This window comes from Theobroma cacao, chromosome 2, assembly GCF_053813885.1.
Source record: "Theobroma cacao isolate CCN51 chromosome 2, ASM5381388v1, whole genome shotgun sequence".
Lineage (NCBI taxonomy): Eukaryota > Viridiplantae > Streptophyta > Magnoliopsida > Malvales > Malvaceae > Theobroma > Theobroma cacao.
In genome coordinates this window covers 2280848-2303971 of record NC_142640.1, presented here as the reverse complement: position 1 = coordinate 2303971, position 23124 = coordinate 2280848, and the positions used below count along the sequence as shown (strand labels likewise).

Below are 23124 nucleotides of genomic sequence, written 5' to 3'. Positions count from 1 at the left end.
ACCATAAGAGGAGAAGAAGGACCTTTCAAATGGGTCATTAAATAAAAACAAAATTAAAAAAGTTCGACTTTTGTCAATCCATCAACAAACGAATTAATTTTTTAGAGTTCGAGTTTTGTCGGTTTCTTAACAAACAAATTAATCTCTTAAAATCAATTAGTCTGCTGCTTATTAAACAAAACATTAAATTGACAATTAAATTAGTGCAAATGCTATATTATATAGTAAATTAAATTGACACACACTTGCTGACAAGTCTGATAGAATATCTACTTTGTTTCAAGTTTCAGGCTTTGGGCCTTGAGGGGAAACAAAGGTTAAACAAGTAAATTAAAGTAAACATGGTATAATTAGTGGAAACTGAGCACGTGTTAATCATGTTTTAACGTAATGGGTCACGTCGTAATTAGCATCGCAACACGTTACAACTTACACACCAACAGGCAATTTAGCTTAACGAAACACAAAATAAAAAAAAAAAAGAAAACCAACAGGCTATTTAATCAATATGATTCACAGTGATTTACAGCTTATAAAATAGATTCTACTTATCTGGGGTTTGGGAATTTGCATCGCACAGCCAAGGAACAGAAGCAAAAGAAAACGACAGGGGAGAAGCTTCTAAAACACCCTTGGGGTTTCTCTTCTTTTGTTTTAAGAAAGAAAAATGGGGAAGGTGAGTACGATTTTACAAGGGTTAAAGCCTGCAATGGTGATGGTGGTGGTTCAAACCACGTTCGCTGGAATGAATCTGTTGTATAAGTTGGCAGCAAATGATGGGATGAGCTTGAGGATTATCACTGCCTATAGATTCGTCTTCGCAGTTCCTGTCATGGTTCCTCTTGCTCTCCTTGTTGAAAGGTTTGGTTCTCTTTGCCTCTTTTTCCCTTCTTTTAAGGTTTGTCATGCATGGAGCACAAAAGGGATTTTATTTTATTTTATTTTTCTTCTGCTGTTCTTGTCTATGAATCTCTCTCATGCTACATGAAGGCTTCAGCAAAATGTCTTCATAATTTAGAGCAGTACTACTTTGTTTTCCTTACGAAGGTTCCTTTTCTCTCATGCTTCTTCATGTTATTTGGGATTTTCTTTTCCTTCTCTTTTGGATATTCTCTTCCCATGGTATAGATTGACGAGTTACCATTTGGACACGATTTGCCATTTATCAAAAGCTTAACTGATTTGATAAGAAAAAAAAAATTTAAGACATGAAACACGAGTTAAACTCGTTTAACTTCTTGTCATGTTATCGTGTCGTAAGAAAAATAGTTGATCAAAATTCGAGAAATTTGAGAAAGAAAAGAAAGGTGAAACATATTATAAATGCATCTGTCGTTATTTGGTGTTTACATATATGGAATCAAGGCTAGCATTTCTCTTTTGGAAGCAATGAGATTTGGCAAGAAAGGGTTTTTAATTTAGCTTATAAAAGGAAAGAAAGTTTAATTTAGTTAATGCTCAATAGTTTTATCTTTCCGTTGCAGATAATGATATTTCTCACTCCCTAATTTGTTGGTCCAGTTTGACCTCACTGTGAAAACAATTTTACTCTGACTGGTATTCTTTTAAAATGTAAACCATGTTTTTACAAACTATTAAACTCAAATTTAAAATTTTTTAAATCCCAAGTGATATTTTGAAAGATACAGCTAAAACTTGAATTAGTTCTACAAAAAAAAATCAAACCGAAACAAATAAATATGAGACAGGATGGGTAATTAATTAAGTTTGTAGAAGGAATTAATTAACTAATTAAGTTTTTACATCTTAACATTATGATTAGTTTCTTTTTGTCGGAATAAAATGATAAATTTTGGTTTACTAATAATGTATGGATTCTACACATTGACAATGTATCAAATATAATGTATTAATATTTCATAAGAAAAAAACCCCAATATATATATATATATATATATATATATATATATATATATACACTAATCCTTGATTTATATTGTTTTGAATTTTTCTCTCACACACAGGAAGAGGCCAAAACTGACTTGGGCCATACTCTTCCAAGCATTTCTTTGTGGGTTATTTGGGTAAGTTTGTTTTCCATATATTTTGCTCTTCTGGATCACCTGAATCAATTGAATCCCTTTGCAATGACCTTTGTAGTTGCTGTGTTCTCTTTTTCCTAAAGCAAGTCATCTTTAATCTATCTACTAGTATTTGTTAGATCACCAACTTCTCAAAGGCTTTAGTAAAGTAAGTTTTCCTATCATATATACTGTATGCGAAGAAAGAAATGTATATGTCTAGACCCTTCTTCTCCTTTATTGCAGGGGAGCACTATCTCAGAATTTGTACATAGCAAGCCTGGCTCTGACATCTGCAACATTTGTTTCTGCCATGACCAATCTCATTCCAGTCACAACCTTCATACTTGCTGTTTTTCTTAGGTATGCATTGTCCATCTTTCACTCTCCCAATGTTTTTTTCCTGCATGGAATCATAATTTAATCACCGTATACATGTTTGGCATGATCAATTTTATCACAGAATGGAAAAGCTAGCTTTTGGAACAATGGCAGGAAAGGCAAAAGTCCTTGGGACGTTAATAGGAATAGGAGGGGCAATGCTGCTCACATTTTACAAAGGAGTACAGATCAAGATGTGGTCAACACATATTGACCTTGTGCATCATGGAGGCCATGGGGCTTCATCACATTCAGCTTCTGCCCATATTCTGTGGGGTGCCTTGCTGGCTTTTACTAGCTGCATCACTTACACTTTGTGGTTGATCGTTCAGGTATTCATTTCAACTCAACTTCACAAACAAATTTACGTTGTAATTGTCACACTTATCTTTAAAAGGTCTGCATTTGTGATGTAGGCTAAGATGAGTAAAAAATACCCATGCCCTTACTCGACTACAGCTTTGATGTGTGTAATGGGAGCAATACAATCAATTGTTTATGCACTTTGCACAGAAAGAGATTGGAGCCAGTGGAAACTAGGATGGAATGTTAGGCTTCTCACTGTTGCTTATGCGGTGCGTTACTCTTAAGCATATAAATATAACAAGGGTCTCTCGTCGATGTCTTTCCTATTGCTATGATAAATCCGTTGTCTCTACACGAGAGAGAGAGTGTTACAGTAGTGATAAAAAAATCTTTCACCCATTATAGCAAAGGTGCTAACTTAATGCTGTTTTTTTCTTTTTGTAGGGAATTGTAGTGTCTGGATTGACATGTGTTATGGTCTGTTGGTGTGTGCGCATCAAAGGCCCTCTCTATGGATCTATTTTCAACCCTCTAATGGTTGTTTTAGTTGCTTTGGCGGAGACTTTGTTTTTAGGAGCAAAGCTGTATCTGGGAAGGTATCAATCAGAGCACTGTACTTATTTCAAACTGAGAGCTACAAATCATTAACATATTCTCTTGCATTACAGTATATTGGGAGCAGTGCTAATAGTGCTGGGGCTGTATGTTGTGCTTTGGGGTAAGGGCAAGGAGATGGAGAAGGTAGCAGCACCAAGCAAAGAAGGGCCATCAACAAGATCCCTACCAGGTGATGAATCCATCGAGATCACTATCAACTCTCCAAATGGCAACAGTTCTAATAACAATCAAAACAACGTGTAGACCCGCCAAGGTTTCACCAAGTGGAAAGGAAAGATGAAGGAGAGATAAAAGGGGGAGCTAGCAGACAGCAACACAAGAACCTTGAATGAACTTGTTAGAGTTCGTGGCTGACAATCAATAATTGGTTGAGTCAAACTTCATCAATTTTGGCAATTTTTGATTCATTACAGAAATCATTATGCCATTGTAAGTAATTATATCTTTAAATACCGTTTTCCTATGCAAGTGCGAACATTTGTTGGAGCAGTTACATTATTAGGAAATTCAAAGTAGGCGGCTGCCACCGCTTGGGAAGGCCCATGTGGGGCTTGGCCGCTCTCACTCAGATGGCAGATACGTAGTTCAATGCAATTTAATGGGTAAATTTCAATCTGTTCCTTCCATAAATAAAAAACAACCCCAAGATTGAAACAAGCATTCCTTCCTCAATCTCCTGATCACTAGGAAAAGAAAAACAAAGCACAGAAAGAAAAAAATGGTGATGATGAAGAAGAAGATGATAGTTGCAGTCCTTATTTTCTGCATCATCACTTCACAGATGGAAAACGTCGAGCCACAGGTTGATTGCTATGACGCTTGTTCCACTGGCTGCGTTCAGAGCAACAGTAAGTTCTGCAACAACCCTTGTGCAGCGTGGTTTCCACGGCTTGTGTTTTCTTTTCAATCGTGATTTTTTTTTTTTTGTTTTATTTATGGTTTTTGTTCTTTCTTTTGTTTGATGCAGCGAGGCTTATGCAGCGTTGTGAACGAAAGTGCCAGATAAAGTGCGGTCCCGGTAAGCTGTCTGTCGCTCTCGATCTCACTTAGCTTAGCCTTATCTTGCTTTTTTTTGAGTTTTGTCTGCTTGGAACATGTCTAGGTTGCCCACTTCTAGCATGTCTGGTTTGGGCTCTTGTCCCCATCAGTCTCCTTCTATTTACTATGTTCAGCCCAATTAATAAAGTAGGCTGACCTAGTTTTGTATCTTTTACATTTTTATAGCTCTAATAGCCCAATTTTGTTCAAATCGAACTATAATAAAAAAAAAAGTCAAAATCGATTTGTCAATTCAATTAGTTATTTCGATTTGATTATAAGACTTTTTAGGTATATTTTAAAAATATTAATAATATTTATACATTAAAAAATACATATTAATAATAGTCAATTTTTTCATCAGAATTGATTGAAAATTTTGAACATTGAAAAAATCAACTATAATAGTAAAGTAGACTGTTTTTCTTGATCGATTAATATTAAAAAATAAATTAATCTAAATTAATCGAATTTAATTGATTTCAATTAATTATTTCGATTTGAACCGATTAATACTCACCTTGAGATATAATATTTGAATATCATCACTCTTGAATGAGAATCATAAATGTTTAATCGACATCATTTGTCTTGATAAAATAAAATAAAGAGAGTACTTAATTTTGATTTGTTATCATATTTGTGCAGATTCCAAGCTAGAAGGGAATTTGGGTTAGCTCTTGGAACATCAAGGAGGCATCGAAAATGCATCGACTCAGCATGTATTTTGATCTTTATCTACTTGATGTCATTGAATAAAGCATAACGCTTCAATGGAAGAAATAAAGTTAGATTATGTACCCACAAGGAAACAAAAATTAACTCTTGTAATTTATTGTATGAATTTTCTAAAGTGTTCGAGATAAAATTGAAAATAAGATTTATATTTGATATATCGACAATATATAATATTTAAATACTATTATTTAATTACAAAATATTACTTCATAAATTCGTAAGAGTAATTCTATCAATTTGGAAAATTAGACTATCACACTACTTATAAACCAATTAGTGACTGATCATATTCATCACAATTTATTAAATTTAAAATTTCAATCGAAAATTCGATACAATTTTGAGGAAGAAATATTTATTTATTTCGTTGATTAAAATATAAGTCTTTGTTTTTAAAAAAATATATATTTTTGAATGTTGTACTAAAGCAAGTGAATTTTATTATCAGAAACAATTATATCAAATGTACAAAATAGATTTGTTTGGATTTATTTCATAAAAAATTAAAAAAAAACTCCATTATCGACATGGATTTTTAAATGATAAAACCAAGTGAGTGAGGGCGTTGTGGTAATTTCACAATATACAAGCAGCTTAGTGATGGCAGCGTGGCTTTGCCATAAGTTGCGTCCACTAGAACCCTACGGAGAACGGGAGGGCTAGGCGGGCCAAGCGTAGACGTGGAGAGTAAAGGGGTCCCCACAATCATCAAAGTCAAAAACCAATTACAACCAACAGATGCTCCACCGATGGCGATTGACGCTATTAAAGTAAAAGCGTTGAAAAGGAGTGACAGAATCCGGATCTAGTCAAATCCCGATGTAGCGTAATACCATACATCAATAAACACCCTATTCTTCTCCCTATTATCTTTTCCCCCTCTTTTTTATTTAATTCCCTTTATTATTTATTTATTATTATTATTATTATTTATAAAGTTAGTTTCACTTTCTTGAAAGGTTCGTGGAATCACACCGTGAGGGGCACTAAAGTCAGCCAAAAAAAAGGAACTTGAATAACTTGATTTTTACCCTTTACCTTTTTTTAACTTTTTTCTATTTATTAAATTTGACGAAAATAAATAAATATTTATGTAATTATAATTATTATTAATAATTCATGTCGTCATGTTGTATTAGTGACGATATTTACGATACTAACAATTAAATGACAAATGAAGTCAATATTTTTAATACAAATATAAATATTTTATTACACGATGATAAATTTTTTTATTAAATAAAATAAATTAAGTTTTTATATGATACAAACTAACTTAATAACATTATTAATTAAACAAAATTATAATATTTTAAACTTAATTTTGTGTCATTCTCGTATCATGGTAAGGAGTTATGTTCTTCTCTTTTTGCAGAAATCCAAGAAGTTGATTTGTAAATTTTTTATAAAAGTAAAAATTGGGAGACATGAAGCAATTTATTATGTTTTTTTTTCGGACCAATTTATTTCCATATTCAAAACATATTTACTTTGGTCACCTACACGGCTGCATACTTGAGAAAGAGAGTTTTGAGTTCACCAAACTGCTTATGCTTCTTAATTTGTTTGTGTGTTTGTTGTCTGGTCTCTGTTGTGGTGGGCTCTGCTTGTTCTTCTTCTTTGTTTTATTATCAAGCTTTAAATTCAACCCAAAAAAAAATATTTTATCATTATTTATTTTTTTTATATTTTAATTAATAATTTTTAGATTTCAGACTTAAACGATAATTTACAATCAAATGATGATATATAAATACTGTACTCGTATTAAATGTAAGCTCTTTTCATTCTGGTCATGTTATTAAATCCAAGAAAGATAGGTTTAGATGTCATAATGAGGTAAAGAAACTTTTATGATCGGTGATTTTGCAAGTTTTGGTATTCATTAATGGTAATTTATTTGTCATTAAGTAGTATAAAATGGATTGAAAAGGACTGAGATCACATACACAAGGTTGCTAATTTTTATAATGTTCACTCAATTTTCAATAAATATGGGTAAAGCCCAATTTAAAGTGTGAGAAAACAAAGGAAAAAACAAAATGAGATAGACGTTAAATTCAGAGTTAATTTTGTTTTGTTTGGTTCCTAAGAAAGTAAAGAAAGAAAGAAAAAAAAATCTATGGCGTTTCCCTCAGGCAGATAATGCAAACGGGAAAAGTCAAACCAGGCATTTAGTCGTTGGCTGGAGCCTGCTTTTTAGGTCTGTATCTTATGCCTGATGAACCCAATATAAAATTATTTTTCTTTTTATTTAAAGAAAAAAATTCACATCGACCCCAAAGGACTAAATAAAAAAAAAATCAAGAAAGCAAAAAGAAAACTGTAGAGTAAGCTTTTTGGTTTTTTTTTTTTTGGCCCGTGAGCTGAATTTAATGTGGGTGTGGAGTCCGGATTAGACAAGAGAGAAGGCACAAGGAAGGAGACTTCAAAAAAATAAAAAAAGGAGAAAGAAAGAGAAGACTGTTCTACTTGGAACAGTTCTGACTTTGATCCCCCACCCACCGCTTTTTTTTTTTTTTTCTGGTTCTGTTATGTGAAAAAGCTGTCTGGGTTTTTTGTTTTGGATCTTGTCTTTGGATTCGCTGCATGTTTCAGGTACATGAAAACGGATCTCACCGTACTTTTTTAAGATTTCATTTCATGCTGTAAACCCAGTTCAAAGTACCCTTTTTCTTTGTTTTGTTCTTTTTTGTTTAGAGAGGGATAAGATTTTGAATATTAATTCGGGTTTGTTTGCAATTTTTGTTCTTTCTTTGGTGCAGATCTTTGGTGTGTTTTGAGGCTAAAGCTATGGGGTTTTGATTAGATTCAGCCCTGAGATTTAAGGCCTCGATTCTTGGAAGGTAAATTGTTCCTCTTCTTTTTTTGTTGGGTGTAATTTATGGTTGGTAGATTACACATTCGGGGTGGGATAATTTTATGATTTTAGCTAAATCGTGGTCATTTATGGAGAAAATTTTGGTTTAATGATGGAAGTAGCTATCTTCCTTCGTCAAATATATACTTTGACTTAGCAACAATGCTTAGATTATCTACTGCTTGCTTGATTTAGATGGGAAGTTGTAGCTAAATCAAGTTTCCAAAATGCCTAGCAGTAACGTTCCTTCTTAATTTTTCCAGATGCCTGCTTTTTTTTACTAGAATATAAAACAATTCCTTCGCCATTTCTTTTCCTTTCTAGTTTTCTTCTTAAAATGCTCGGTGGTACAGTGAGAGAGAGGGTTATGAAGGAAAACTTGAAAAACTTTACTGTGAAGACTGTCTCCGGAGTTCTTAAAGCAGGAGATCTTTGCAGACTTTTTTCTTTGGAACAGGGAATATATATGTTCTTCTTAAAATGCTTATGAATCTATGTTATTTCTGTCATGTTTGTGGTGGATAAACCAAGTTAATAGACTAAGCGGGTTCTTTACATTATCTGGTTTAGGAAAAATGGGTACTTGTTATATGATTAAAGTTTTAGCTATTTAGATTGCTGGGCTTCCATGTGAAGCTTGCCCTTAGTGGTTGTCTCTTTTTTTCTCCTTTTCTCCTTGGTATCTTTTCTGCTTCCTTTTCCTTTTCTCTTTTGTTCTTTACTAGTAGAATTGTGTTGGGTACTAAGTTGTTTCTTCTGTGGGCAGCTGCTGGCACATCATCGGCGGAGTATTATTACAGAAGGCTTCAGAAGAGATATTATAATTGAGCTGACTTTGCTATCTGCTTGAAAAATGTCATTCCGTAGCATAGTTCGTGATGTGAGGGATAGTTTTGGGAGCTTGTCTAGACGGAGCTTTGATGTTAGGCTGACAGGGCATCACAGAGGAAAATCTCATGGATCTTTACATGATTTGCATGATGAGCCTCTTGTAGTTCAGAACAGCCGTTGGGCGAATCTCCCTCCAGAGCTGCTTATTGATGTGATTAAGAGGTTGGAAGAGAGTGAGAATACGTGGCCTGCTCGAAAGAATGTTGTTGCATGTGCATCAGTTTGCCGATCATGGAGAGTCATCTGCAAAGAAATAGTGAAGAGTCCTGAATTCTGTGGGAAGCTTACTTTCCCAGTGTCTCTGAAGCAGGTAGGATCATTGGTTCATTGAACACGGATCATTCATTTTCCGATTTGACTGTGATTTTGTATCTTTGCATTTATTTAGAGATTATGCTGAAACGTGTTATCAGTTCTTACTACAGTGAGAACTCAAGACTGCAACTCTTAACTGTCTTGTTTGACTTTTCAGCCTGGGCCACGTGATGGAACCATTCAGTGTTTCATCAAAAGGGATAAATCTAAATTAACATATCATCTCTTTCTGTGTCTTAGCCCTGGTAAGCGTGATTCTCTGCAACCATTTGTTGAATGGAGTTGCCTTTGTTAAATGTAGATGTTATATAATTATTGATCTTATTCTTGTAAACCATATGTTGACGCGAGTGATTGCATATTATATATAATTCTGTATAATTTTAATTTGTTGTGTGTATTTGTATACATCATGCTGAAATACATGGGCTGTGTCTGTGTCAATGACACTTGTCAGACTTACTCTTAAATGCGAGATAAAATCTGCATTATTTCATTTAAAACAACCATTGAAATGGAAGTATGTGACTATGCCTTGCAAAACAGAATTCTTCTATTTGGTTCTGAATCATTAATGTTTATATGTGGTAATTTATTTAATATACAATTATACTTGATGGCTGGTTCACAAGTTATAGATTGAGAGCTAAATTTGTCGCAGATACACATTTTAACTGTATTAGCATTATGGTCATTGGTATACAAGTTTCCAAAGTGTCAAAAAGAGTTCCGAAATATGGTTAATGATAAGCAACATACTAGAATAAAGAGGTGAGCAAGAGCAATACACATTGTTCACACTACTCTTGTGGGTCTGTGAGACAAACCCCAATAATGAGTGTATTCACTCTGTCATTTGGCTGATAGAGAGAGCTTTCTCAATATAAACAGAAGCACTGTTGTCACTCACAAGACCTAGCAGTTGTAATCCTTTTCAGATACTCATTAGTCAATTTCCTAGTTAGGATAACAAATTAGCTTCCTTCCTGGCTCCACAGTTAATAACAGACAGGCATTCTTTGTCCATTACACTGCAGACATTTAAGTGCCTTCTATTGGTTTTGGCATTTTTCATTTTTGTTCCTGCTAATCTAACCACTATTGTCTTATCATTTCTTTCTGACAGCATTGCTAGTTGAAAATGGAAAATTCCTTCTTTCTGCGAAAAGGACCCGCAGGACTACTTCTACAGAATATATCATTTCTATGAATGCTGACAATATTTCAAGATCAAGCAGCAGTTACATTGGAAAGCTGAGGTATGAATGTGAAATGGAAATGGGGACATTTTAATATGAATACTGCATTCTGTTCAGAGGAATACCACTGCTTTATGAACCGATTAAAATTTTTTACTGTAGAGCTCAGTAAATTTCCTTCTATTGTGTAAATGGAAAATCTTTAACAGGATGAACTTGGAAATTAAACCCATCCATATCTGTTACTGTCTTTGTTATTAGACGCTAGCTTTTGGAAAGATCCTTCATAACTTGCACAAGTTTTCATGGTTATGGAATGTGAATTTGAAACTATTTCTGTTTCTTGTTCCAGGTCAAACTTCCTTGGCACAAAATTCATAATATATGACACCCAGCCAGCCTGTACCTCTGCTCATGTTCCTCCACCAGGCCGAACAAGTCGAAGATTTTACTCCAAGAAAGTTTCCCCTAAAGTCCCTACTGGCAGCTACAACATAGCTCAGATTACTTATGAACTAAATGTTCTTGGTACCCGGGGGCCACGAAGGATGCACTGCATCATGCATTCTATCCCTGCCTCAGCTCTTGATGTGGGTGGTTCTGTCCCTGGCCAGCCGGAGCTTCTACGCCACCCTTTGGAGGACTCATTCCGGAGCATCTCCTTTTCAAAGTCTCTTGACCATTCTGTTGAGTTCAGCAGCTCTCGATTTTCGGAGATTGGTGTGTCTCATGATGATGATGAGGATGGAAAAATGAAACCCTTGATCCTCAAAAACAAGCCCCCTAGATGGCATGAGCAGTTACAGTGTTGGTGCCTGAATTTCCGAGGCAGGGTAACTGTGGCATCCGTGAAGAACTTTCAGTTGATCGCCGCCACACAGCCAGCTGCTGGTGCACCCACCCCATCTCAGCCAGCCCCACCTGACATCGATAAGATAATCCTACAGTTTGGCAAGGTCGGCAAAGATATGTTCACCATGGATTACCGTTATCCCCTATCTGCATTTCAGGCTTTTGCAATCTGCCTGAGCAGCTTTGACACCAAATTGGCTTGTGAATAGAATGAACAAAAAAGGATAATTGTGGCCAGCAAAACTCATAAAAGATTAATGACAATCTTTAACTTCTTTCTTTTTTCTCTTGTTCTCATCTCTCATTATCTTCTCTGTTGCCATTTCTTCCCTTTAGGTGATCATCAGTAGGATGGAAAATTGATACTGTTGTATTGTTGTAAACTAATTTTTATCTTTGGGTGCCACTTGAGTGGCGGCTTGCATCACATTAAACTCAAAACCTTTTTCACTTCTGTTTGTTCGTCCTCGTTAATTCATGAATGATCAATCGGTTTGCTTGCAACTCTCCTTGACGTTTTTGATCTATAGTACATAAACAACATTAGCAAATTTCTGATAAATAGAGGACAGGGGAATGCAATGTTCAAGGAAAGTGCCAATCAATACGAACCACTTTTACTTCCCATCGATGCAAATTAACCAAGAAACTCCAACGGTGGAAGAAGTGGTAGCTTCGCTGCAAAATTTAACAGTGGCAGTGATGATTGTTAAGATGGTAGAGGTGGAAGGTGTCAGCTTTGATGCTGTCAGAACATTGCTGCAAGCACGGGTTTGATGCTGTCAGAACATTGCTGCTTTAACTCAAATATCATATGAATTTTTATAATCAGAATTTGTATTAGTTTAGTTCAGGCCTACCACTTTCCCCCCTCCAACAGGGATTCAGCGGAAAAGGTACTTTATACACATGAGGTTCATTTTAATTTACAACAATACCTAAGCAAAATCCAAAAGCATTTGCCATCCATCTTCAACTGTAACGGGATCCTTCTAGACCTCAACTGCATTGGACTTCCTTTGCAAAAGGTCCCCACTGATCCCAAAAGATAATCCCCACACAGTTGTAATATTCCATTTCATCTTTGCTTTCCCTTCTCAAAAGATAGCCCACTTCAATTGGTAGTTGCACTTTTTTTTTTTTTTCTCTATAGCTTCAATATTGGCAAGTACCAAACCTAAAGTTTTTCTTTCATCCTGTCATTGACCAAAAAATAAAATCAAGGAGCTGCCATATCTACCATTGCATAGAATGCACCCGCCTAAGAACACGAGGTGGTCTTCGTTTTTCCTCAACAGGGATCAGGTTCTCCATCAGCTGCATTTGAAATGAACCAGAAACGGGAGTCAGAATTGCCACTAACACCATCATGTTTCAAGCGAAGATCACAATCATTAGATTTTAGTTATTAGCAGATTGTTGGATTAGTTATTATTGCAATAAACTTTGTCAACATAGTATATAAACATTTACAGTGATGTAGCTTTTCATCATACAAAATCCAATCAACCAAACTTCATGATGATGTATTTAGTAAGAGGATTTAACCTAAACTGATCATGTCTGCTTAGACATGATATAGAATAGGTTGTTGAAAATCTTTTGCTCTTCCCATCTTCTACAACAGCGACTGTAATTCATTTACTACATTTTATTGCATTAATTAGCAGTCTATGAACCTTCAGGAATTGTTTTATTCAATGTTCGCTGAATTGTTCCTTTACCCACAGATAAAACATATAGATTGGGTGAACCAATACTTAAATCCTCCAACATTGGTCACCACATCAGTGATAGGATATTTAAGAACTAATTCACAAAAATAAGGCAAAGATATCTTAAATTTGAAAAACACAATAGAATTAAAAGATTAAATAAAGAGAGATACCTGCTTAAACCTCTCCTTTTGCAGCTCAGCCTGCAAAGTAGGTGGAGAAATCAATCCCAAGAGCATAATGATGATTCATACATCCTCAAGATATAAAGTATCAATTACCATTGGACTAAAAACATAACTAAAATGAAAAAGGAAGAGGGGGGGGGGGGGGGGGGGGGGGAATCTCTGTTATTTCAGCAGCTAATTATACTAGGAAGGAAGCTTGTAGATACATCATCTCGGTTTCTCTACACTCTATTCAACTACTCTATTTTAGAATTACTTCCATGTCTATGCTCTGGTTTTATCAATTCACCAATTACAAGCATAAGTTTAAAATAATGCTAGAAGTTGCAAAAAATTTTGCCCCCATCGAAGTGCCTTCTTCATTTCAACAAAATTTTGATTTTAATTAAACATTTAGAACATCAATGATTGTAAATACACCATTTGGGCTTCCCTCTACCGCATTCAACTACTTTATTTTAGAATTACTTCCATGTCTATACTATGGTTTTCAAAAATTCACCAACTACTAGCATAAGTATAAAATGATGCTAGAAATTACAAAAATTTTAGCCCCATCAAAGTGCCTTCTTCATTTCAAGAAAATTTTTTATTTTGATCAAACATCTAGAACATCATGATTCATTAAACTTGGCAGCAACTAAAATTCTTCAATATAATTTAAAATCATATCATACAGGGGGCCTTTATACCTCTTCTCTCAGCAACCGGGTCTGCTCTTCTTCCAATTGTGTCACTAGAGATTCCAATTCAACTGTATAAGCCTAAATATCAAGAAGGAAAGAGATATACAAAGAAAAAAAAAATGTTATGAAAGGAAAACTAACTTCGAAATTTATAAGTAAACCCTCACCGTTTAATTACAGAAAACAGGTTTAAAAAGAAGTACAAAAAGCAATTAAGATTTGAATGAGATGAAAGCAACTACTATTTCTCTTTATTTTCTGGGAAACAAAAATAGAATTGGCAAAGGAGAGGCTAACCTGTTTGCGTTCTCTAGACCTAGCAGCAGATTCTCTGTTCTTGATCATCCTTCTCTGTTTCTGCTGCGTCGCTTTATCCAAAGGCGGTTCCTCAACGGCGCGTCGTTTCCCTCTCGCGCCTCCACCTGCAGGCGCCACCAATCTCTGATGATCAACTCCGCCGTTGTTTCCAAACGTCGAAAACTGACTTCCACCACCGTTGATAACGGCCGGGTCGACAGCATAAACACCTGCACCAACTCCCACCTGATTAACAACTCCTCTAACATCCTCTTCTCTAACCGCCCCAGCTTTGGTCAAAAAATCCTCCAACGTCATCTCTTCCGTTGGACCTCCCTGTCTCTGATCGCCTCCGCCGGCCACGATCTCCTTCCACACCTCGTCGACGGACTTGTTCGCCACATCTTTCGGAAGCGAGAAACTACCTTCGCGTGAGATGGACGCGCCGGGGAACTGCGCGTGTGCTTCGGAAGTAGTTGGTGGCGGTGGTGGGGACGAGTAGATGTTTTTCAAAAGATCGTCCATGCTCATTGAACCGTTCTGGGATTGGCTTTGATTGCTTTGTTGGTTTTGAAGATCCGCAAGGAGAGTGGAGAGTGAAGAGCACAGAGATGGCTGACGTGGCACATCAGGATTCGTCGCTGACGTGGTCGTTATCACCTTAGACGACGCCATGACTCCCCCCGAATTTTCAGGGTTTTTTCTCTCTCGCACTAATTTCTTGCTCACTATTTCCTCTCTTTCTCTCTCTTTTCCCTTCTGGCTTTCCGCTGATTGGTTGGAAAAGGAGAGTATGAGATAGAACTCGAAAACTGAGGGAAAATTATTAGAGAAGCGAAAAGCTACGGCGGAAGAGCAGAGACGCTGGCCAACAGTTTAAATGCAAACAAGGAGACAAACAGAGAGAGGGAGAGAGAAAGCGCAGAGAGAAGGAGGAAGGATGGAGGAAACTGCGAGATGGATAACGTGTACTCGCGGTTATAGACGCACAATCGTAAAAGCTAGGGGTATTTTTGTCATTTCGCTATTTAGCTTACTAGTTTTTTACACGGACTTATTTGGGACAATCGCTTTCCAGATTCTCAAAAAGTACACTGGCAGTTGCCGAGCTATGCGAAACGTTTTCGAATATTCGTCCAATCTCGTTTCCCTAATTGAAATTAAAATATATTTTTATTACTATTAAGTAATATTAAATATTTTTTATCACTCTTTAATTGTCACGAAATCTCTTATAATATAGATCTTTGATATTTTTTATTATAAAAAATAAAATTATAATATTAAAATATGCTTTAAAAAAATCGACCAAAAGAGTATTTGTTTTACATTTACTATTAAATTAATTGAAAAGTTGTGACTTTTACAAGTACCAAACATGAACTTGATTAATGCAATAAGATGACGTTCAATTAGTGTTCAAATAATTGTGAAGTAATGGTAACGATTAACCTCTTTCCAAATAATTATGCAATAATTGTACCATTTTTACTGATTTTAATGTACAAAATTATTATTTAATTTAATCTTAGATGGAAGTTTTTGTTTCTATTTACCAATACATTGATTGGGGTTTACTATATTATGAATTTCAACATCCCTCGAAAGAGAATTAATTTTCAATTTAAAGCATTTGACATTTGGAGCTACAAACTTTCAATGTCATGCAATTTGGCACTCCTTCCAGCAATTGGACAAAAACCCACCAAATATCAAATCCTTTCTTTGACCCTTTTTCTCCGTCTCTTTGACTTTTATAAAAATTAAGATAAAAATTAATATAAAATATAGATAAAAGTAAAAATATTAAATATAAATTATTTGTTTGTTTATTTTTATTTAAAATTGGTACCACTCATCGAAACTATGGGCAGTAGTTTCATTTTCCAGAGATGGCCGGTCCGGTGCAAAGGTTGGGGGGGGAAAAGTGGAAAGAGAGTAGAGGACACGCGCTGTGGGAAGGTAGAGTGTGTAATCAGAAATGGCAGAAAAAGTTAGGTTGCCGTTTTTATAGTTTTGACTCTGCCGTCCCTAGACGATACGGTTTGGCCTCGAATCAATCGAATCGAAGCATCTACAGGGTAGTCCCTGTCTGCGAGGCTTCCTCTGCCCCCTTCCTACTTCACAGGTTCGGTCTCACCCTATGTCTTTCTTTTTATCAACAGTTTTCCTTCAATTTTTTTACCTCTTTTCACGCCACATTGGTTAAGAGATAGCAATCTTCGAATGGAAATAGCAACCAATACAAACTCTTTTTCCTTTTTTTTTTTACTGTAAAGCTTGTAAATTTCCTTTTAATAGCTGCAGAGAACTAACAAGTATGCTTAATAATACAATATTCAGTTTATCTAAAAATTTTTTTTGTATTATGATCATTTATTTAATTAAATCGTGCATTTATTTATTATATTGAAACTAGTTTTCAAATTTTATTTTAAATTTAAATAAATATTTAATTTGAATTTAATATAAATTAATATTTTTTATTCACATAATATATAATATTTTGAAATGTCATGATTACGTCAAAATTAAGCATGATTTTAGATTTTTGAATGAACAAGAAAAAGGGGAATGGGTCTGTCTCTGTCACCGTTGGGGATAAGAGCAGTTGTGCTTTTGAAAAGTCAAAATGTTTGATTTAACGTGAAAAAGAAGCCAAAAAAAAAAACGTGGGCGGTTTTGCTTTGGTCACAAAAACAATAGAGTCAGTAAAACGATGTCGTTTTATTTCACGTGGATCATTGAATTTTATATAAACCAGAAATTGTCGTGAAAAATTATGATTTTGAGAATTGTTACTATTTCAGATGTTTCAATCTCACGTCTAATAAATAAAAAGATTTATAAAAATTTATAAACATTATATATCTTATCAGATTAATTTTTTGAGATGGGAATAATAGATTTTCTTAATTTTAATAACCTTTATCTTTTTGTATTTGAAATTTTATATAGAATTATCGGTTATTTATAAATTCATTTTAGGAAGTGAGATTGCAATGATTCTAAAACCGCGATAGATAAAAGACGGGTCACGGGTTTCGCTCCTTAATGATAATTGGGCCATCCATGATACAATTGGATATAGCCCATATAACATTGGTTGGCCTTACCAACTCTGAAACGAAAATTGGGCTGGAAAGTCTTCACGTTCTCGTTCAATCAGACCTTGCCTTGCCTGGGTTCTTATTGCTTGGGCCATACAAAATTTGAAGGTCTAGGGTTTAAAAAGAAGATAATATATATATTGATATTATTTTTTGGGGAAAAAAGTATTTATATTCTTAATTTTACATATTTGTTAGTATTGTTTTATGGTCTTGCAGACATACCAAAAGTCCTAAAAATAAGTTATCAAAACTCACATATATAAGGAGTGTTATCACTGTAACCGATAGGAAGAAGACAACTCACAAAGGCATTCAAGTATGCTGATAAATGCTAGGATTACTAGTAGTTATAGTGGATTTTCTGATGGTACATTTATAGGTGCACCACTTGGTACTCTTTTGAAAGAGTAGAATTAACTAGTAAATCTCGTCATTTATTTCGAACTTAGTAAATCTCGTCATTTATTTCCAACTTACTTCCATCGCTCCATACTACAACCCAACTTTACCACATTGGATCATACATTAGTGCAAATTACCTGCAAAAACAGCCCAATTGTGCCGATTAGCTTTTGGGATTGGCTGCCTCCACTCTTGCTCTTAACTACTGAAGTGTCCAAAATTTCTATTAATTATATTATTTATATTACAATTTTGTCTAATTAATGATATTAATGAATTCATTAATTTTTTTAATTATGACATTATTCAAAAAATTTTTTGTTAAATCCAGGGATGCATGCACACAAATTGCAATTGTGTGTGTGTGTGAATGCGATGCCAACCTTGTCATTCTTTTCCCCTTTCCCTCACCTTTTTTTAGTGGTAGTTTTGGTTATAAAAAGGCTTTTTCTTTTATATATGAACATAGGCTTAGCTTTCCAATCTGTTTTCTTAAGTAAAGGCAATTGAATAATATTGATGGGAAACTACCTCCGAGATATCAATATCGTTTACTAATTTCGAATTGGTTTGGAAAAAGTAATGGAGACATCAAAATTAGCCAGAGGTGTCTAATCCGACTTGGGCTGTTGTTTTTCTTTATTTATGATTATTGATGCAGCTTTTTGACTTGCATGCTTAGTCCATAAGATACTCATATCATACCTGTGATTATATAAAAAATAAAAAATTCTTAAAGGTTTAATTATCATTTGTTTTTTTATATAATCTCTACCAAAGTTTTTGAATTATTCATAAAAGTTTAATAAATTTTTATTTTTATTATATTAAACTAAATTTTTATATTTTTATTTTTAAAATTATATAAGTTTTTATAAAAGTTAATGTCACATGATTTTAATGTGACATGCTAAAATATTATAATAAATAATTATATGGTATATTGATGTGATATAATTAATGACGAATTTAAAATTTTATATGAGATGTGGTTAAAAGGTAAATATAAAAATAATCATATTATATATATATATATCCAGTTTTATATATATAATAACAAATGAGGTATTGATTAATGAAAAATTAATTAACTATTAGTTATAAAAATTTATTTAATTTAAAATAAAAATATAAATTATTTTTGAAATATTTTTTTCTCCGTTGACTACTACCTGCATTATTAACCCCTCACCCACTCCATAAAAAAATGAAAAAAAAAAGTATGTTTAATAGTAGTTCATATTGTTCATGTTTAAGGAGCTTTTTACAATGATGAAACAATGGCTTTATTAAATGAGAAATTTATATAAGTTTATTTTTTACGCATTATCAATATAAAAATTTATAAAAATAAAATATCATTACTTTTTAAATAAATAAATTTAAAAATTTAAAAAACAAATGCTTGTACCTTTACATACTTATGAATTGATATTTTATAATTAGATGATAGGGTGCAAGTATTATACATTGGTATCGTATCAAATATAAATGAAATATATATTAATGAATTTTTGAAGAATAAAAATATTTGAGGCATATATAATTTTTTTTAAAATTCATATATAATTTACTGGTTGACAAAATTAAAAGATACTGGTAATTATTTTTGCTCACCTATCTCTGGAATAATTCATGAAAAAAGATTTTCCTTAATAGCATCAAGAATCAATATTTCAAAAGAAAATATAAATAGAAAAAGAAATCAATAAAAAGAGAAAGGTTGGACATGAACCCTATTTTTTTTTTCTTCAATATGAAATTACGTTGAAAGGTAATTCTCTTTGCTTAGTTATTAAGTTTTTACCATAAAGTTTTGCACAGGAAGGTCAGTAAAAATACCAAAATGTTCCCACTTTCACCATGGATAAAGACACAGTAGGACAAGGAAAGAAAAAAGGAGCATCCCATATTTTATTTTGTCCCCGAAATTTATGCATTATTTATTTGTTTATTCCCTCTTTACCCTCTCAAACTCTGAAGCAAAGTCACACACTGTCCTCCTAGTCTTCTCCCACTCCCCCCCACCTCCATCTCCACTCTGTCCTTCAAAAAGCAAGAAAGCAACTGTAGCTCCAAGGAAAACCACCCCCCAGAAAAGCAGAGAGAGGTAGGGAGAGAGAGAGAGGGAGATTTTCTTTGTAAAATTAGAGTAAGAAAAAGGCAAATGCCACCAACGAATATGAGCCCAAACCATCAACCCCACGCCAGAGAAATGCGTCCGACAGCCAACGGCGAACACCACCACCGCGGCCTCACAGCCCCTCCTCCTCGTCCCCAACGCCACCACCCTTATTACCCTCGCTCTTCCTCTTCCTCGGCCTCTTTCAAAGGCTGTTGTTGCTGCCTCTTCCTTCTCTTTTCTTTTTTAGCCCTTCTCGTCCTCGCGGTTGTCCTCATAATCGTCCTCGCGGTTAAGCCCAAGAAGCCCCAGTTCGATCTCCAACAAGTAGGGGTACAGTACATGGGCATCTCCACATCCAATCCTTCCGCCTTCGACGGCGCTGCCGCCGCAGTCACAACCACCCCAACGACCGCCTCTTTGTCTTTAACCATCCACATGCTTTTCACAGCAGTGAATCCCAATAAGGTAGGGATCAAGTACGGAGAGTCTAGGTTCACCGTTATGTACCGTGGGATTCCTCTGGGAAAAGCTGCCGTCCCTGGGTTTTTCCAAGAAGCTCACAGTACCAGAAACGTGGAGGCAACCATCGCCGTCGATCGAGCTAACTTGATGCAAGCCGATGCAGCTGATTTAATCCGAGATGCTTCCCTTAATGACCGCGTTGAGCTTAGAGTTTTGGGTGATGTTGGCGCTAAGATCCGTGTCTTGGACTTCGATTCTCCTGGCGTTCAGGTCACGCCATTCTCTTCTTCCCTTTACTTTTCACTTTTCCTTTTCGGGGTTAAAAATTTATAAGCACATTCCGCCCTTTCTAATTACAGCATTGTCCTCCTCTTTTCCTAACGATGCCCATTTCTTCCTTACTTTCTAATTATAGCCTTAAGTTACTAATCTTTTTAAACTATGAGAGCGGCGTACGTGGTGCGCGCGGTCTGTCGGTCGGCACTGGCTGGTTTTATCCACAGCCCCCCACGACTCGCTGTCCCACTCTGCTTTTCCATTTCTTTGTTTGTTTTCACTAACTTGCACCGTTCTTTTGTTTTCGTCGTCCATGCTAACTTGGGCCGATGAGGTTCTATCATCTACTAGTACTGGGGAAAGGGATGTTTTCCTTGTCTTCTCTTGGATACTATGTTCTTTTTCTTAATCGGTACTCTTCGTTTTACAGGAATGTAGCACTTAGTTTTTGTTGCACTTCGACGTTTGTTGTCTACCATACGGTCTTTTGGGCACGTATAGAAATGGGTGATTAAAGCTAATGCTTTTGCTTTTTCACGCGCATGTCCGAGACGCACCAATGGCGTATAGCCATCGTGCGGCTAGCTTTTTTTGACGCAATCCCTTTTACCCATAATCGGCCCGTCTCTGTACTGTAACAATAGAATCTGTGAATATTTTTACCGTGAATTAGTATTAAAATTTTACCAACCCCAATACAGTGATTTATGGGACTTTTTGGACATTGGCATTCTGGAATATGAGAATTATTCTTTGCTTTTGGATTCCTGTTTTTGTTTTTGGTTTTCGGGAGTTGATTAGAGAGAGAGAGAGAGAGAGAGAGAGAGAGAGAGAGAGAGAGAGCAGTAGTAGGTATGCATTGTACTATTGTAGGCATGGTGGTGTTGGGTTTGGCATGTTGCACAAGAGAATAAATGTCATAAATTTGCTTTGATAATTTAGAGAAAAAAAATTAGGGTCTTGCTTCGTTTCTCACCATGTGATTTTTGGTCACTGGTGGGCTATCCTTCAGACCCACTTAGTTCCCTCTCTGCAATGGCGGGATCCACCACTACCCATGAATTATTTCAATTATGTGATCAAAATTTTTAACCTCAAATCCTCTTCAAATTTCCCCTGTCTGGAATTTACCCATTGGCCATTGCTGAGGCTTTTACAGAGTAAGAGAAACTCTCAAACTAGGCTTCCTTTCTGAGTGTAAAAAAGGAGATAATAGAATATTAGCTGGGCTCATGGAAACATTTTTTTTTTAGCATCTTCTTTGCCATCTCCTACACGACCCCGTGAATATCGTTTCTTAGCCATGAAGCAGTCTTGGTAATAATTTTAAATGTTTTTTAGCTTGTGTCTATCTCATTATAGGGACCCATTGTTCATTGACCTTAAATCTCTCTATCATGATTGTCACGTGCTGTCTACATGCATTAAGAACTTAATGATGCCCTTTTCTGTGAAACTTTGACATTGGTAATGTTTTCCCAACATACATTTTCTTTGTTTTTGATTCTTTCTGTTGAAATTATTAACAAGTAAAATGGGTTGGCGTTGGCATTGGCAGGTATCGATTGATTGTGCTATAGTGATAAGTCCAAGGAAACAATCTCTTACTTACAAGCAGTGTGGATTTGATGGATTGAGTGTCTAAGCAAAGCCCCCCTCCTAACTCATATTGGTAACTCAAGGCTTTTCGTTCCCTTTTCATTGTTCCATTCTCTGTCTACAAATGGATTGAGAAAGAATAGAATTAAAAAGAAAAAAAAAAGAGAGAAAGAAAGAAAAGAAAAGCAGAAGGGAAGGCCAGAATTCAGGGGAAGAAAGAACGAACAGTCTCCTCACATGGTTGGAGTATTACAGAAGCAAAACTAAGGCAAAGACAAGATGATGAGAAGATTCTGAGTGGGAAATCAATTTTTCCTCCTCCCCACCCCCAAGATTTTGCTGATTTTTGTATTGGTTTCTTCAGTTGGAAGGAAAATTTTTTTTCTAACCCTGCATGTAAAAATTTTGCATGTGCACTCATGTATGCTACTGTTCCTCGTCCAACTGGCAAAAAATCTTTTCTCTTTATCTTTCTCTTTGTGGAGTGGTGCCTCTGCAATCCAGCATTTGGTGAGCACATTCCTCCTTGTAAACGTGGCACGATTTTTTTCTTCTTGAATCAAACTTGAACTGAACTGAAGAGAAACAGATCTAAAATGTTTACTTTTATTTACATTTCCTTTCTGTTCCCCCTGTAGTGAGTTGCCAATGCCAGGTAGCACTTGGGATGGGAGGGAGAAAAGGGGACATTGCTGGTTAGAATTTAAACCTCTTTGCTTAAATCCTGATTACCCATTGTCACTGCTGCCATTTCCAATGGAATCCCTTCAACTTTGAAAGGCTTGGGAGTCACACAGATTTGTTCATGATCAATTCTTTTCTTTAACATTAGGAGAGGAAAGGGGCTAACAACCAAGTTCATTATGGTAAAAATCTTAAGCTTAACTTGAGCTTGATTTAAGTTTAATTTTGAATAATAATCATGTCATTTAAAATTTATTACAAAGTTAACGTGATATATTTTAAATTTCTTTTAAGCGAAAAATGATAGTACTATGGAAATATTTGTTTAATTTAAAAG

The 23124-nt window shown here is 35.1% G+C and overlaps 4 protein-coding genes across 5 annotated transcripts; 3 read left to right on the top strand and 1 right to left on the bottom strand.

Moving 5' to 3' along the window:
• Positions 1 to 667: 667 nt before the first annotated feature.
• LOC148763912 (WAT1-related protein At1g68170-like) lies at positions 668 to 3954 on the top strand. The gene is made up of 7 exons (XM_088804103.1): positions 668 to 861; positions 1986 to 2045; positions 2289 to 2405; positions 2506 to 2755; positions 2840 to 2998; positions 3174 to 3325; positions 3398 to 3954. Exons 1-7 carry the CDS (start codon positions 668 to 670, stop codon positions 3588 to 3590), a joined length of 1125 nt encoding a protein of 374 aa, XP_088660229.1. The 3' UTR covers positions 3591 to 3954.
• Positions 3955 to 7145: 3191 nt separating this feature from the next.
• Positions 7146 to 11529, top strand: LOC18607378 (tubby-like F-box protein 8). Its single transcript, XM_007041523.3, has 6 exons — positions 7146 to 7721; positions 7889 to 7969; positions 8750 to 9184; positions 9347 to 9434; positions 10316 to 10448; positions 10741 to 11529. Exons 3-6 carry the CDS (start codon positions 8837 to 8839, stop codon positions 11447 to 11449), a joined length of 1278 nt encoding a protein of 425 aa, XP_007041585.3. The 5' UTR covers positions 7146 to 7721; positions 7889 to 7969; positions 8750 to 8836; the 3' UTR covers positions 11450 to 11529.
• A 508-nt stretch (positions 11530 to 12037) lies between these two features.
• LOC18607377 (G-box-binding factor 4-like) lies at positions 12038 to 15082 on the bottom strand. The gene is made up of 4 exons (XM_007041522.3): positions 14127 to 15082; positions 13836 to 13907; positions 13129 to 13158; positions 12038 to 12557 (listed from the first exon to the last, which is right to left on the bottom strand). The coding sequence occupies exons 1-4, from the start codon at positions 14799 to 14801 to the stop codon at positions 12477 to 12479; spliced, it is 858 nt and encodes a 285-aa protein (XP_007041584.2). The 5' UTR covers positions 14802 to 15082; the 3' UTR covers positions 12038 to 12476.
• Positions 15083 to 19578: 4496 nt separating this feature from the next.
• On the top strand, positions 19579 to 22569 carry LOC18607375 (Late embryogenesis abundant (LEA) hydroxyproline-rich glycoprotein family). Of its 2 annotated transcripts, XR_016024837.1 has the most exons (3): positions 19579 to 20498; positions 20935 to 21971; positions 22063 to 22569. XR_016024837.1 is itself a non-coding variant. In XM_007041518.3 (2 exons), exons 1-2 carry the CDS (start codon positions 19809 to 19811, stop codon positions 22147 to 22149), a joined length of 777 nt encoding a protein of 258 aa, XP_007041580.3. In that variant the 5' UTR covers positions 19586 to 19808; the 3' UTR covers positions 22150 to 22569. The 2 variants fall into 2 exon arrangements, 1 of the variants encoding a protein (XP_007041580.3); XM_007041518.3 differs by lacking the exon at positions 20935 to 21971 and having other exon boundaries at positions 19586 to 20498.
• Positions 22570 to 23124: the final 555 nt, after the last annotated feature.